The 14,958-nt window shown below is 36.2% G+C and overlaps 1 protein-coding gene across 8 annotated transcripts in view; it reads left to right on the forward strand.

Moving 5' to 3' along the window:
* LOC116842092 (inositol 1,4,5-trisphosphate receptor) overlaps positions 1–14,958 on the forward strand; it is a 67,310-nt gene that overhangs the window by 41,187 nt on the left and 11,165 nt on the right. For 3 of the 8 annotated variants that reach the window (XM_032810797.1, XM_032810799.1, XM_032810802.1), the window contains exons 3-27: positions 2,045–2,115; positions 2,294–2,409; positions 3,224–3,310; positions 5,242–5,736; positions 6,032–6,170; positions 6,397–6,608; positions 6,740–7,066; positions 7,146–7,292; positions 7,402–7,703; positions 7,768–7,882; positions 7,963–8,138; positions 8,226–8,381; positions 8,467–8,617; positions 8,700–8,844; positions 9,345–9,371; positions 10,013–10,349; positions 10,418–10,583; positions 10,656–10,875; positions 10,960–11,501; positions 11,585–11,700; positions 11,810–11,945; positions 12,045–12,302; positions 13,429–13,506; positions 14,319–14,439; positions 14,540–14,682. In XM_032810797.1, coding sequence (XP_032666688.1) covers positions 2,045–2,115; positions 2,294–2,409; positions 3,224–3,310; positions 5,242–5,736; positions 6,032–6,170; positions 6,397–6,608; positions 6,740–7,066; positions 7,146–7,292; positions 7,402–7,703; positions 7,768–7,882; positions 7,963–8,138; positions 8,226–8,381; positions 8,467–8,617; positions 8,700–8,844; positions 9,345–9,371; positions 10,013–10,349; positions 10,418–10,583; positions 10,656–10,875; positions 10,960–11,501; positions 11,585–11,700; positions 11,810–11,945; positions 12,045–12,302; positions 13,429–13,506; positions 14,319–14,439; positions 14,540–14,682 — 4,783 coding nt within the window. Of the gene's footprint in view, positions 1–2,009; positions 2,116–2,293; positions 2,410–3,223; positions 3,311–5,241; positions 5,737–6,031; positions 6,171–6,396; positions 6,609–6,739; positions 7,067–7,145; positions 7,293–7,401; positions 7,704–7,767; positions 7,883–7,962; positions 8,139–8,225; positions 8,382–8,466; positions 8,618–8,699; positions 8,845–9,344; positions 9,372–10,012; positions 10,350–10,417; positions 10,584–10,655; positions 10,876–10,959; positions 11,502–11,584; positions 11,701–11,809; positions 11,946–12,044; positions 12,303–13,428; positions 13,507–14,318; positions 14,440–14,539; positions 14,683–14,958 lie in introns of those variants that run through there. The other 5 variants (XM_032810801.1, XM_032810804.1, XM_032810798.1 and 2 more) reach the window with 4 other exon arrangements.

Here is a 14,958-nt window from a genome sequence, read left to right on the forward strand (position 1 = left end):
GAGAGAGAGAGAGAGAGAGAGAGAGAGAGAGAGAGAGAGAGAGAGAAAGACAGAGAGAGACAGATAAATATATAGAGAGAATAGAGAAGGATAACACGCGCAGTAACGAATGAAAAATGTTTTCTTCTGCAATATCATAGAAAACACGATCGCTTCGTTGTATGAGACGCGATTGTTTACTAAGGAAAAGTCTTTGATATTTATGACTGTAATTGCACAGTGAAAGGATCATAGAATGATTTTTGTAGTGAGTGTTAATAATATACAAAGAAAAAGATTTCTTTGGATATAATCAACTTTATCTTATTCAAACAAATTTTATTATTAGAATGATTCGGAAAAGCTAATATTTCAATTAGTAAATACGACTGTTTAACTTTTCAAGAAATTTTATTATTTTGTTCAAATAATTTATTGTTTGTTTTGAAGAAGAAAATTGCTCCACTTAATTTTTTCATTTTATCAAAACAACTCGATAATTCTGTTTAAATAATTTAGCAATTTTTTGTTCGTATTACTGATTTGGCCTATTGTTTTAATACTTCATCGTGTGCACTCTTCTTTCTCTTGTTTAAATGACAATGTTTTTTCCATCAAACAACTTCATTTAGTCTAATAAAATAAACTGTGTATGATATTAAATGTAAAATTGTTTAATATAAAGTTATTTTATTTATTATTAGATCAAATAAATCGAAATCAAACAGATAGGAATATTAAATTCAAAAAGATCTTTTTTGTATAATAACTTCATATCATATTGCTATATTTTTATTATATTATTATACTGATTTTTTATTATGTTATTTCCAACTATTATTTTCTTTTCGTCAGAATAACAAAAAGATATAGTTGGCGTTGAAATTTACTTTAATTTCAGTAACATTAATCATTTTTTTTCTCAGTGTATAATATTATTTCAATCTGAGAATCTTAGAAGCATTAATCTTTGAGAAAATGATTATAATGTTAATAAATAACTATTATATACTGTAATCTTAAAATAATTTAAAAAAGTGATTATATTACTACAAATAATGAGACCAATCATTTTCTCTTCTATAGTATAACAAATAAACCAACCCAAAATGTACACTCTGATTTCTTCCTAATTTGGCGCAAATTTGGCACAAATGTAAAAGTACAAAAAAATATTTAGGTTATATTTTTTTAGTTCACTTTGAGTTTCACGGGCAGTTTATAGCTTTTTAATGTTCTCATTCCTATCAACAAGTGCAACAACAATGCATAAGAAATAAAATTGAATACAAGATATAATTAAATAATCTTAACAAAATTGACATAGTTGAGACACGAACCATTCTAAATTTCTTTAGCCGAGATTCCAACCGAAATATTTCAAATCTGTGCTAAATTAGTCTAAATGATTCGAATTTCGGCCAAACCGAGAAATCCGGTAATTTTAATTTAAATTTTAACAAAATTGGTATAGCTGAGACAAGAACCATTCTACATTTCTTTAGCCGAGATTCCAACCAAAATATTTCAAATCTGTGTTAAATTAGTTAAAAATGGTTCGAATCTCGGCCAAATCGAGAAATTATTTGTATAATTTTTTTTAATTTTTTAAATGTTTCGTTTAAACATTTCATTATCTATACAAATAATTTTACACATTTGACTTTATATTCATAATCAGCAAACCAAAAACATCTATATCTTGTATTCAATCTTATTTCTTATGCATTTTTGTTGCATTTGTTGATGATAGGAGTGAGAACACTAAAAAACTATAAACTGTTCGTGAAACTCAAAGTAGGCCAAAATAAAAAAATATGACCTAAATATATTTTATACTTTTACACTTGTGCCAAATTAGAAAGAAATCGGAGTGTAACTTTTGGGTAGGTTTACTTGTAAGTGTGTTCTCTGAAAAAATCGAAGATACGAAAGAGAAGAAAGAAAGCGTTATGAAAAGTTGAATGATGTTTTCTCCACCGCAATCGTGTCAGTTGACAACGCGTCACTCTCGCAAATTTATTCGCGCGTCAGCTTTCGTTTTAATGTATATTGTTGCTTCCAGGTTGGTCGATGATAGGTGTGTAGTATGTCCCGAAGCCGGAGATTTGTCGAACCCACCGAAGAAGTTCAGAGGTAATTCATAGTATTCGATTTCCACTAATGATATATATCGAGACGGAAAGATATCGGCAATTCGCTCGACGTTTAATATCTCACGATATGTCATCGGTTCGCGTAGAGCTCCAAGCGAGTGACGTTGAGTCGAGCATGATGAAAGGTCTCGGACAATAACGATCATCGCTTTTTATAGATTGCCTCTTCAAAATATGTCCTATGAACCGGTATTCCGCCCAAAAGCAGTTCTGGAAGGCGGCAAAACAGAGCGCGAGCTCCGGCACCGACGCCGTCTTGCTCAAGAGACTCCACGTAAGTTGCAAAAACCGTCATATTATGTCGTCGAGTCACTTTACCGCTGAGAACGTACTCGTCAACCGAGATTTCGTACGGCACGTTTTATTAATACGCGACACGTACGACAAGTAATATAAACGCATGATAACGCGTATGAGTACCCATAGATAGAGGATATCAAACCGGTTCTCACAATGTGGCCGGTTTACGGATTATCAATCAGATATTCAATCAGATTATCCATCATGCACGAGGAGCGTGATTGTGTCTCTGGCGAAGCAGTCTGCAAAATTAAAAAACAGAAATAAAAGGTCGACAAAGCGCTTAGAGCGCGTCTCGACGCCTTGTCGATAAAGTTTCAGCGCTCGCGTTTAATCCGATCGAGTCAAGCCGTAAAATCGATCGATTGTTCATTTAGATTTTCCGTCATGCACAAAGAGCGCGTGATTGCGTCCCCGGCGAAGCAATTTCCAAAATTGAAGAACAAAAATGAAAGGTCGACGAAACGCTTAGCGCACGTCCCGACGCGCGATAATGTTTCAGTGCATTCAATTTGAGAAATTGTCGTAAAAGATATCGTTTGAGATACATGACATTTTATCCTTGTCATTCGGGATACATATCGATCGAGTTTCTGTGACAAAAAGGTTGCACAACACGTTTCTTTTCGATTCGCTTTGGTGTGAAATTGCTAAAACGCTCGTGCGATTTCCAGTCGTTTTGAAACTCATCAAATTGCAAAGTGCGACCTTTTTGCTGCCGGCCATATACAACAATATTCCGATATCGCGATCACATGTCAGTTCAACGTGACTCATTTTCATCGCAGCACGCGGCCGAAATCGAGAAGAAGCAAAATGAGACTGAAAACAAGAAGCTGTTGGGCAGCGTGGTATCGTACGGCAACGTCGTGCAGGTGAGCAATCATTGTTTTCTTATGGGAAAATGCGATCCCTTCCAAGTAGATATTATATCTTGAGCGTTTTACACGCTTGACCGCATATTCTTACAACGTAGAAAGGGCCGCGATGTGTATAAATAATAATAGATCCATCAATACCGTTAGGGGAGCTTTCCCCCTTGACGCCCTTTTTTGCAAAGCGATCATAAAAACTGTTCGGCCGGTAGATCCATCGCGTGTCCATCGACATGGTTATCTGGCTACCTACAGGGAACACGCGATAAGTGCTTGCTGAATTAACAGGTTTCCTCGCTTGCGCGATATGTCGTTGCCGTGTCGGAAAATAGAAGCGACGCGGCGTATAAAGTGTAACCTCCGTAGCGAGCAATCGCGACGTGCCCTTTCGTGCCGTGACGTTGCTAAAAACTGAGCGATTAGCAGCCAACAAGCTGCTTCTGATCGTCGACGAATCGAAAAGCATTGCGTCGCACATATTGCACACGTTGTGTTCTGCACTTTCTAATTTTTCTAGCAGTTCTATCTCGCTTACAACTTGCAAAAATTGAAGCACTAGTGAAAATACTGCTGTTTGAAATTGTAAGACTGAACATTTCTCTCTAGCTTATAATTCATTGTGACCTTTTTATGAGTGAATGTTTCCACCGATTAGAATGGAGTTCTATTTGAATGAAATTTTAAATGCAGTTTCTACATGAAGTTCTAAATGTAGTCTGAGGGAAATTCTAAATGTGTAAAACGGAATTGTTCCTATAACAATGGAATCAGACTCGTTTTTCAATTTTGAGTGAAAATGTACACTCGGCGATTCAGAGTGGACAATTCATTTTATGTGAGTGAGATGTCAATCAAATTCGAATGACTCGATTGTTAATCTCCCTTTCAATCTCCCTGTGATTTTATTGTAAGAAATTTCAGTTTATTCAATTTATTCAATTTCACTCTAAGGCTCGTATTAATAATCGTTACTTGAAATTTGTTCCAGATGCTCTAATCTGAATTTAGAATTAGATTTGAGTTTTTTTTTCGTTAATACATATAATATGCGATATTACGTTTGTAATCGCAATTCAACTTAAAAATTTACATCTAACTCTAAATTCAAATTCAAATATCTCACTTGAAACACGTTTCAAGTACTGACTATTAATATAGCTTTAAGAAACGTTCTTTAGATTTCTTGGAGTAAAATTTCACTCAGAACAGATGAAAATTCACTTGAAGCGATAGTGAAAATATTGACACTTGAATTTGTAAGACTAAATGTTTTACTCCAGCTTCTAATTAATTCTGTGAGTGAATGTTTCATTGACTTAGAATGAAATTGTTCCTGGAATACATTACATGCGCTCTTCAGTTTTGAGTGAAAAATTCACTTGGCGATTTAGAGCGGAGGGTTCACGTGAGTAAAAAATCACTTGAATTCGAGTGACTCGATCAGTCTGTTTTTTGAGTGAAATTTCACTTTAAGAAAGTGTACTCTTTCAAGAGTACGTATCACATGCGTTACTGATCGCAGCGATGAGTGAACGTCATTGGACTTTCGATTAATTTCTACTGTAATTGTATTATCGATGCATTCTCATCTTTCGCGCACTCCTTACTGATGTGTCATACGAATTTGCATTGACTAATCCGCAAGTTGTAACCCCGTTGTTATCTCGGATTATGTACCGCGCATACCGCGGTCATACGTTATCGAATATTTTATTTATCACGACGCGTAGGAATTAAATTGACGAGATAACGCAAATTCGTGTGAATAACGGATACCATGTGAAACGTAAATGTATAAATAAGTAATTAATGCAGAATCCAATAACGAGCTTCGCTGCGTTTGCATAAATCTCCTTCGTCTCATTTATCTGCGTTCCGTGCGATTCTGCCTGTCCGTGCTAATTTTTTTTCTCTCCTCTCATGCCGCACAGCTGCTGCATCTCAAGTCCAATAAATTCCTGACGGTGAACAAGAGATTGCCGGCCTTGCTGGAGAAGAACGCGATGCGGGTTTATTTGGACGCGAACGGCAATGAGGGCTCGTGGCTTTACATAATGCCGTTCTACAAGTTGCGCAGCGACGGCGACAGCGTGGTCGTCGGTGATAAAGTGATTATGGAGCCGGTGAATGCAGGCCGACAGGGTCTCCATGTGGCCGCCAACTATGAGCTGAGCGACAATCCTGGCTGCAAGGAGGTGAACGTCGTGAACTCGTCCACCTCGTGGAAGGTGACGCTCTTCATGGAACACCGAGAGAACCAAGAGGAGATTCTCAAGGGCGGCGACGTCGTGCGGCTGTTCCATGCCGAGCAGGAGAAGTTCCTTACGATGGACGAGTACAAGAAGAAGCAGCACGTGTTCCTGAGGACCACCGGCAGGACTAGCGCCACCGCTGCCACTAGTAGTAAGGCCCTGTGGGAAGTTGAGGTGAATCTAACGAGTTATGCTCGTTGAATTTCATTTATGCAGAATACTTTATCACTGCTTACGTTTGGGTCACGTCTCCCAGACTTTCTATTATTTATGAGCTAAACTCGTACAACATGTTTCAAGCATGTAGTGTAACGTGTGCTTTTGTTTTATCTGAGAGTCCATTTAAATAAATGTTCCGTGCGAGCATCAATTAAATGCCAACGCAAGAAGTCAATTCGGATACATTTGGATTATATTAGATCATTTTCGGTGCGTTTGCGTCTCATGAGCAATTTAATTTTTGTGACAGGTGGTGCAGCACGATCCGTGTAGAGGAGGTGCCGGCCACTGGAATTCACTCTTCAGATTTAAACATCTAGCGACAGGCCAGTATCTCGCTGCTGAGATTGATACGGACGAGCCGCGGGAACCCGTAAAAGGCAAGCGCGGTATGTTATACAGTTGTGTGTTCCGGGGTTAATTGTACGCATTAAATATCTGAAAGGGAAATATTTCACAGCAGAGGTTTATGTTACGTCTTATATAAAGATTTATTTTTTGAATAGAAAGTACCTTTGATTTTTAATGAATTATATCGTGTGTTATCGAGAATTATGGTATTTAATGAATTATATTATATTATTTTAATTATATTTGTACTATGATTTACAACAGATCCACCTGGAGCGATCTATAGATTAGTATCGGTGCCGCACAGCAACGAGATCAGCTCTTTGTTCGAATTGGATCCTACGACGTTGACGCGAGGCGACAGTCTAGTTCCGCAATCGTCTTTTGTCAGGTTACATCATATATGTACGAATACCTGGGTCCATTCAACGAGCGTGCCAATCGATAAGGATGACGAGAAGCCTGTGATGTCGAAGGTATTGTCCATGTATTTTAACGATCATATCTTACGCGTTAGAGATCGTAAAAGAAATTTATGGATCGAGAGTAGGTATAAATTTTCTCACTCACACACACATACACAGGCATATTCAATTATTTCTTAAAGGTGGGCTGTGCAATTAGTAAAGAAGACAAAGAAGCCTTCGCTTTGAGATCCGTGTCGCCAGTCGAAGTGCGCGATTTAGATTTCGCGAATGACGCCTGCAAGGTGTTGACGGCTATGAGCAGCAAGCTGGAGAAGGGAACGATCTCGCACAACGAACGAAGAGCTGTCACTAGTTTGTTACAAGACATCGTATACTTCATAGCCGGCTTAGAGAACGAACAAAACAAATCCGAAGCGTTAGAATTAATCGTTGCGAATACTGTGAGAGATCGCCAGAAATTGTTACGCGAGCAGTATATTCTCGGTCAATTGTTCAAGATATTGCAGGTAATTTAATAGCTCGATATAAATCGCGTAGCGTAAAGTATCCGTTAAGGATACTTGATTTAAGGCAACTTGATTATAGGCTCCATTCTTGGAATCTGCAGAGGGTGAAGGGCCATTTCTTAGGATAGAAGAACTTAATGATCCGAGGCATGCGGCGTATAAGTACATGTTTCGTTTGTGCTATCGAATCCTCAGACTTTCGCAGCAGGATTATAGGAAGAATCAGGTATTCAATTTGCATAATCATTATTCGCGTTTTATATATCTCCAAGTGTTTTAGAAACAGTCTCGCTCGTTATCATGAAGTACACGTGTGTGGTTAATTTTTGTTATAGGAATACATCGCCAAACATTTTGCATTTATGCAAAAACAAATCGGCTACGATATTCTGGCGGAAGATACGATTACCGCGCTTTTGCATAACAATAGAAAATTATTGGAGAAGCATATAACAGCCGCAGAGATAGAAACGTTCGTGGGTCTCGTTAGGAAAAATATGCATAATTGGGAATCGAGATTTCTCGATTACTTGTCGGATCTATGTATTTCCAATAAAAAGGCGATCGCAGTGACGCAGGAATTGATCTGCAAGAGTGTACTCAGTGAAAAGAATAAAGATATTCTGTTAGAAACGAAGTAAGTCCGATGAGTACTTATGAGTACATCGTTAATTTCTCTAATATATTTTAATTTGCCCTAGAATGGTGAAGACCCAGGTGGAAGTCGAAGATATAGACGAGAAGCAGGAGAACGCCGAACCGAAAATCACCGTCATCGAAGAATTCGAGGTCGTATTGGAATCGAATAATAGAACCGTGAGTATATACTGGATAATAGTTTATCGGGAAGTAAGTAATATGCGTGTAAATTGCAATAATACGACGTTGTACCCCAGAAATCGATGTCTCTGAGTGAACTGTCGCGGGGAGCGAAAATGGGAAATATTCAAGACGCAGCGATCCTGGATTATTACAGGCATCAGTTAAATCTGTTCAGTAACATGTGCCTCAATCGACAGTATTTAGCACTAAATAATCTGTCGCCACATTTGGACATTGATCTCATACTTAAGTAAGTCATCCGCGTAAACCTTGAGAATTATTCTTAGATAATACACAATGCAAGTTACGTAATATACGATGCAACATGACTTTTCAGATGTATGGAAGATGAGACGGTGCCGTACGAATTACGCGCGTCGTTTTGCCGACTTATGTTGCATCTTCACGTGGACAGAGATCCGCAGGAACAGGTGACACCTGTGAAGTACGCTCGTCTCTGGTCTGAAATTCCGTCGAAGATGAGCATAAACGAGTACGTGGAATAGTAGTTTAGGCAACGAACACAGAATGAATATTGTAAGAAACACTTGAAATACTTGTTTCATATAATTTTTCAGTTATGATACGAATAGAATGCCGGATCAAAACAAAGAAGCTGTCCGTACCAAATTCAGCTCGACAATCATGTTCGTTGAAGATTATCTTTGTAACGTTGTTGCGAAAATGTGGTCGTTTGGAGATCAGGAGCAGAATAAGCTCACATTTGAGGTGCGTGAAGCCCTTTCTGCTCATTTATTCTGATTTAAAAAATACATTATATTCACTTGTTGTACTTACATTTTGTTCGCAGGTTGTTAAATTAGCGCGTGATCTAATATATTTTGGATTCTACAGCTTTAACGATTTATTAAGCTTAACAAAGACGCTGCTTAGTATCTTGGACTGCGTGTCAGAGAATGACTCTGATGGGAAAATCCCTACAGGCGATATCGATTGTAAGTATTTGTTAATTTAATTTATAATATGAAATATATAATCTACATACTATGTTTTGTATCGCAGATCAAAGTTCATAGGTCGATAAATCCCACGAACGATACTTTGTAGTGAATCCACTTTTAGTCACTTATATATATTTGCGCGCATGTCTGGTAGCAATCGTAAAGTTTGATTTTATCTTGCGCCATATAAATGTATCATACTGATTTAACGAGTTTTCCTCGGAGTTCCCCTTTTGCAAACGTATCGTATAAGCAGTTATGTCTTACTCTGCTTTTGAGCGCAGAGCTTTTGAAATCCTTGTACATAATGCTTTTTTTTCATAGCTTCATTTCTTTATAGCGGTGTAACATATTAGTATTATATGTGCCCCACGCTTCAAAAAGACTTTTTTGATAAAGTACTCTCGCGCGACTTTAGTAAATTATTTATAACATATAGCAAAGTAGATACAATTGAAACTAATCAACTTACTCTTGTAAATATTTCATCACAGCTGAGTCAGTGGATTCTGAGGAGGCAGGTAATATGCCATTAGAAAGCTCATTAAAAAAAGCTCTGTTAGACTATGATATGTGCAATGTATGTTAGTAAGATTCAGCATGTTATTTTTTATGTTGTACGAAATAGGTCTACAAAGCTTTCAATCACCAGAAATTTCATTTTTTCTTCTTTTTATTAAATTCTTGTTAGGAATTAATATTTCTAAAAATTTATAAAAATATAAAGAGACAGATAAGTATATTATATTATAATATTATAGTATATTATAATTATATTATATATTATATTATTATTATATTATAATATTATAGTATATTATAATTATATTATAATATGTTTAATAATTGTACGAGCATCTGTTTATGCTTTGTTTTAGCAATGGAATTTTGGCAATGGAATTTTGGAATGAAATGTTAAGATAAATTTCTTGTGAGATGAATAACTACATTTTCTGACTTAAAATTTTAACGAGTGAAAACTTGTTAGCGAACAACGAAATCAATTATATTATTTCACATATTAGTTTCTATGTGTAAAATTCTATATTTTAACACGAATCAAATTTCTACTGCACTATGATTGAATTTTATAGTATATGTGAATGGTGTTATTTATTGTACGTCTCAGTAAGAGTGTTCCTCTTGTGGTATGTTGTAATAGCCGAAGGAGGCGTTCTTAGATGCATCGGTGACATGGGTGCTGTGATGACGAATTTAACACTAGGACCAGCTGGTCAAGTTCTAGCTAGCTCTTCGCCAAGACCAAAGCCACTAATGAAGAAAGAATATCCTTTGGTGATGGACACGAAGCTCAAGATAATTGAAATCTTGCAGTTTATTCTCGACGTTCGACTGGACTACAGAATTTCTTGCCTCTTGAGCATATTCAAGCAGGAATTTGATGAAACCGAAAGGACTTCCGGAGACGTGAATCTAGGACAGAAAACTATCGATCTTGAGTCAATCGGCACACAAGCGGAAGGAATATTTGGCAGCAGGTAATTATTTTCACATATCTTTGAATGAGACGTGAAAACAATATTTTATATACAAGAATATATTTCAGTGAGGAATGTGCGGCATTGGATTTAGACGGTCAAGGTGGTAGAACGTTCTTACGCGTCCTACTGCATTTAGCTATGCACGATTATCCTCCGCTAGTCTCCGGAGCTTTGCATTTATTATTCAGACACTTCAGCCAGAGACAAGAAGTTCTACAGGCGTTTAAGCAGGTTAGATTCCTTCTCAGGCGTTGAAATATATTATTAAGAAAAAGATTAATAATACATAGATGCTGTTAACAGGTGCAGCTTCTGGTTTCCGATAGCGACGTGGAGTCTTATAAACAGATTAAGGCGGATTTGGACATTCTGCGCCAGTCTGTGGAAAAATCTGAACTGTGGGTGTTTAAATCCAAAGCGGCGGAAGAACATGGAAACAAAAAGAAAGCAAGCAAAGAGGAGGAGGATGAAGGAACAACTTCATCTCGGAAACCGCCTCTGCTGTCTATATTAGATAAACAAGGTTTTTATCAATAATCATTGCTTAGTACACGTTCTTCCTACGCTAATAGAAAGTAGAAATGCTTGATTATGTTATTAATTATAGAATCTGCTATCGATTTGGACATCGGGCCACCGTTGCACACCGAACAAGCTGAAGAATACAAAAAGATTCAGCAGATACTGATGAGAATGAATAAACTTTGTATTCAACCTCTGCTGAGTGGTCAATTGAAGGCACGCAAACATGAACAACGACTTTTGCGTAACGTCGGAGTACACACTGTCGTCTTGGATTTATTACAAGTTCCATTCGACAGCAAAGAAGATATCAGAATGAATGAATTAATGCGTCTAGCGCACGATTTCCTGCAAAACTTTTGTTTGGCTAATCAACAGAATCAGGTTCTTTTGCACAAGCAATTGGATCTGTTCTTGAATCCTGGTATAAGAGAGGCGCAAACAGTATGTAGCATCTTTCAAGACAATTCTGTCCTTTGTAATGAGGTCAATCCGAAGGTCATACAGCACTTCGTGCACTGCATAGAAACGCACGGAAAGCATGTGCAATACTTGAAGTTTTTGCAAACTGTAGTGAAAGCTGAGAATCAGTTTATCCGAAAATGTCAGGAGTTGGTGATGCAGGAGGTGAGATTTCCTTTTTTACACGTTACATTCTATACATAGAAATCTCGTACAAGAGACTTATTCATTTTTCATTTTTTCTTTAGTTAGTTCAATCGGGAGAAGATGTTTTAATCTTTTACAATGACAGAGCTTCTTTCAATCATTTCGTGGAGATGATGCGATCGGAAAGACATCGTATGGACGAGAGCAGCCCGCTTAAGTAAGTTATTTCTCTGTATTTCTAAAATTAGACTCATATTTTATACAGCATTATTGACTGATTTATTTCAATATTCTGGAATCTTTCAACTAAAAAGTTGTATTTTTAGGTATCATGTAGAATTAGTGAAACTTCTGGCCTGCTGCACGATGGGTAAAAACGTCAATACCGAGATTAAATGTCATAGTCTCTTACCACTGGATGATATCGTCGCCATGGTATCACATCAGGACTGTATACCAGAGGTAAAAGTCTCTTACCGAATTTTTAGCATCTACCTACATTACATTAAGATAAATATAGAAGGGATCATTGACTCGTGAACTAATATTCTTGCGTTTTAGGTGAAAGAGGCGTATATCAATTTTCTCAATCACTGTTACATTGACACGGAAGTCGAAATGAAGGAGATTTATACGTCGAATCATATGTGGTCTCTATTTGAAAAATCCTTTATAGTTGATATGGGTTTGATTGCATCGTCTACTCATGATCGACGTCACGCGGATACAGCCTTAGAAACTTACGTGACGAGTTGCCTAATGAACATTATATCCACGTTTTTCAGCAGTCCATTTTCTGATCAAAGCACCACCGTGCAGGTAATGCCTTTATTCGTTGCACTATGAGAGAAGAATATTATTGATTATCTTCAATGGTATATATCTATATATATAACATATACACATACCTATATCTCCTCTTTATTAATTAACTAATCTACGTGTTATAACATCTCATTAATATATTTATTTCTTCGATTAATTTAATCTGACGGTGCAGTATTTAATTTTGATATCTCGTCCAGCACCGAATAATTGATCGATTTGTTTACATTGAACGAAGTACGGAAATCACATTTTTAAGTGTCCAGAATTAATGTTGACAATGAGATTTATGTGGTGTTATTTCAGCACCTTGTTCTTGGTGGAAATATTGTCGCACATATATTATTTATAAGAATGGGTCGATTTAATCCTACTTGTTTGAACTATAACACAGTGTTCTACAGGAAAGAAACAATATATACATTGACATACATACACTGATGATGATATAACATTCAATAGAACGAATTTTACCTTTTGCTTAAAGGGGATAACTAAATAAACCAATTAGCACAAGACAATAGACATATATTCTAATCACAACATAACATACGCAGAATACATCTATTCACTATATCTGATAACTTTTCGCTTTGCATGGAAACACAAAATTAAGTTCACTTACTAACCAAGTACATATCAAACATACATGTATAAAAAGAAACCTCGATTCACTCTTCAAGCAAAATATTACGTGGCGAACTGTATCAATTTTTTTAATTGAAATTTTAACATGTAGAATATGTAAAATATATAGAATATTTAATATATAGAATATGTAAAATTTTAACTAGCAGCGTTATATTGAGTTAGTGCAATTAGTAATTACTTCGTATTATTAAATCAAACGATTACTAATTGTTATAATTTATACATAGCTTTTTTGTACAATTTATATACCTTACTGTCTACAGAAATAAGTTAAAGATCGATACAACTGAGACATCATTATATTAAACATATATTGTATGGTATGTGCTTGGTCATTGCTGATTGCATCAGCGGCATGTTCTGTGTTTTTGGCATGCAACACCCGGTCTTCTTTGAACCAACGACATTGGTTTGCTGGGTCTATGGGTACTATATGGGTCTATATGGTGGTGGGTTGGTTTACTAATAGAAACATCTGCACGAGGCTAGACTCTATTGGAACATCAAGGAGTGCGATCGGAATACAGATAATAATCTTTCTGGCTATGTGAGTATTGAATGCTAGAGTCTTCTGTTAATTTTGGGTATAAATACAATAAAATAAGAAATAAATATATATCGTGTAGAGTTATAATGAATATACGAAAATATGAAGTGAAAGGAATTTCTCTTGGTTGGTTACGTATAACGACAAGAATTTGTTTTTGCGGGATAAACGAGTTTCTGAGTTGTACATTATACTTGTAAATTATTGCGATTGGCTACTAGAAATGCTTCAGCAGCACAACTGACATTGTAAATACAAGCTGCATTCTCTTTCTTACGTACGCCTGTGTATCATATGTCTCTGCATAACTAAATTAACACATTCATTGTCATCGTTGGATGCAATCACTCTTGTAAGCTACATCTGTCGATGCTAACCACGATTATTTTTATATCCCCTTTTTATCCTCAAGATTTTTTTCTTTTATACTCTATCTATGTGTTTCCCAAATTGTTCTAACTTACAAAGGAAAGTTTGCGATTCATATAGCATGTACATAATGTTTCTCTATTCGGACTGCTTGGCAATGAGTGTGTTACACTTTATGCAAGACGACATTATAAAATGTAAGGGTGATTTTATATGTAAGTAAAAAGTAAAGAAGAAATTTACGTGCACTAACGTTACAGTTTTTGAATATATATAATATATAAAGTTTTTATATATTGTCACTTCTACATTTATTTTAGATATAATAGCAAATTATATAGAAAACTTCTATATAAGTAGCTTGATAATACAGTTTCCCTTTTTTTGCTATCATAACATGGACAATTTTAATTGATTTTTGCATTTACTTTTTCATGGAACAGACAAGGCAACCTATATTTGTTCAGTTGCTTCATGCAGCTTTTAAAGTATCACAATGTGCATGGTTAAATGCTGGACAAAGATTTAATGTCGAGAACTGCATACGGACACTGTCAGATGTAGGTAGGTGTCCTTCCGATTTGCAAATGAATATCATCTGTTTGAGTAATAATGTTTATTCACTTGGACTTAAGTAACGTGAATTCATTCCTTTTAATTTTAGCTAAAGGAAGGGGCATTGCTATACCGACTGATCTGGAGAGTCAAGTTGCTGCTATGTTCAACAAAGCAGCCATGCTCAGTAGACAGACCAACAAGTGGTTGCAAGCAGCTAAACAACCAAAGATTGAGCGCAGTCAAAGCCAGGTAATTTACAACAATAATAATATGTAATACGTCAGTGTACACCCCGTTCACGTGTGAGCAAATGTATAATAAATTTGCTTAAATGTATAGAGTGACCTACTTTGTATGGAAGGCTCTAACAATGAGGTAAAGGTCACTCGCGGAAGCGTAGCACTTCATGCACTAGTTTAGTGATGCTATGTAGTGCGATTGCTAATTTAGTACGCTTTTGCATACACAAATCATGTGGACTTTGTATGTGAAAATGTTAAATTATTGTGTCACAGCTATGTACAC

The sequence above is a fragment of the Odontomachus brunneus genome, unplaced genomic scaffold, assembly GCF_010583005.1.
Source record: "Odontomachus brunneus isolate Ranch 3 - 2012 unplaced genomic scaffold, Obru_v1 Obru_scaffold_021, whole genome shotgun sequence".
NCBI classification, from domain to species: domain Eukaryota; kingdom Metazoa; phylum Arthropoda; class Insecta; order Hymenoptera; family Formicidae; genus Odontomachus; species Odontomachus brunneus.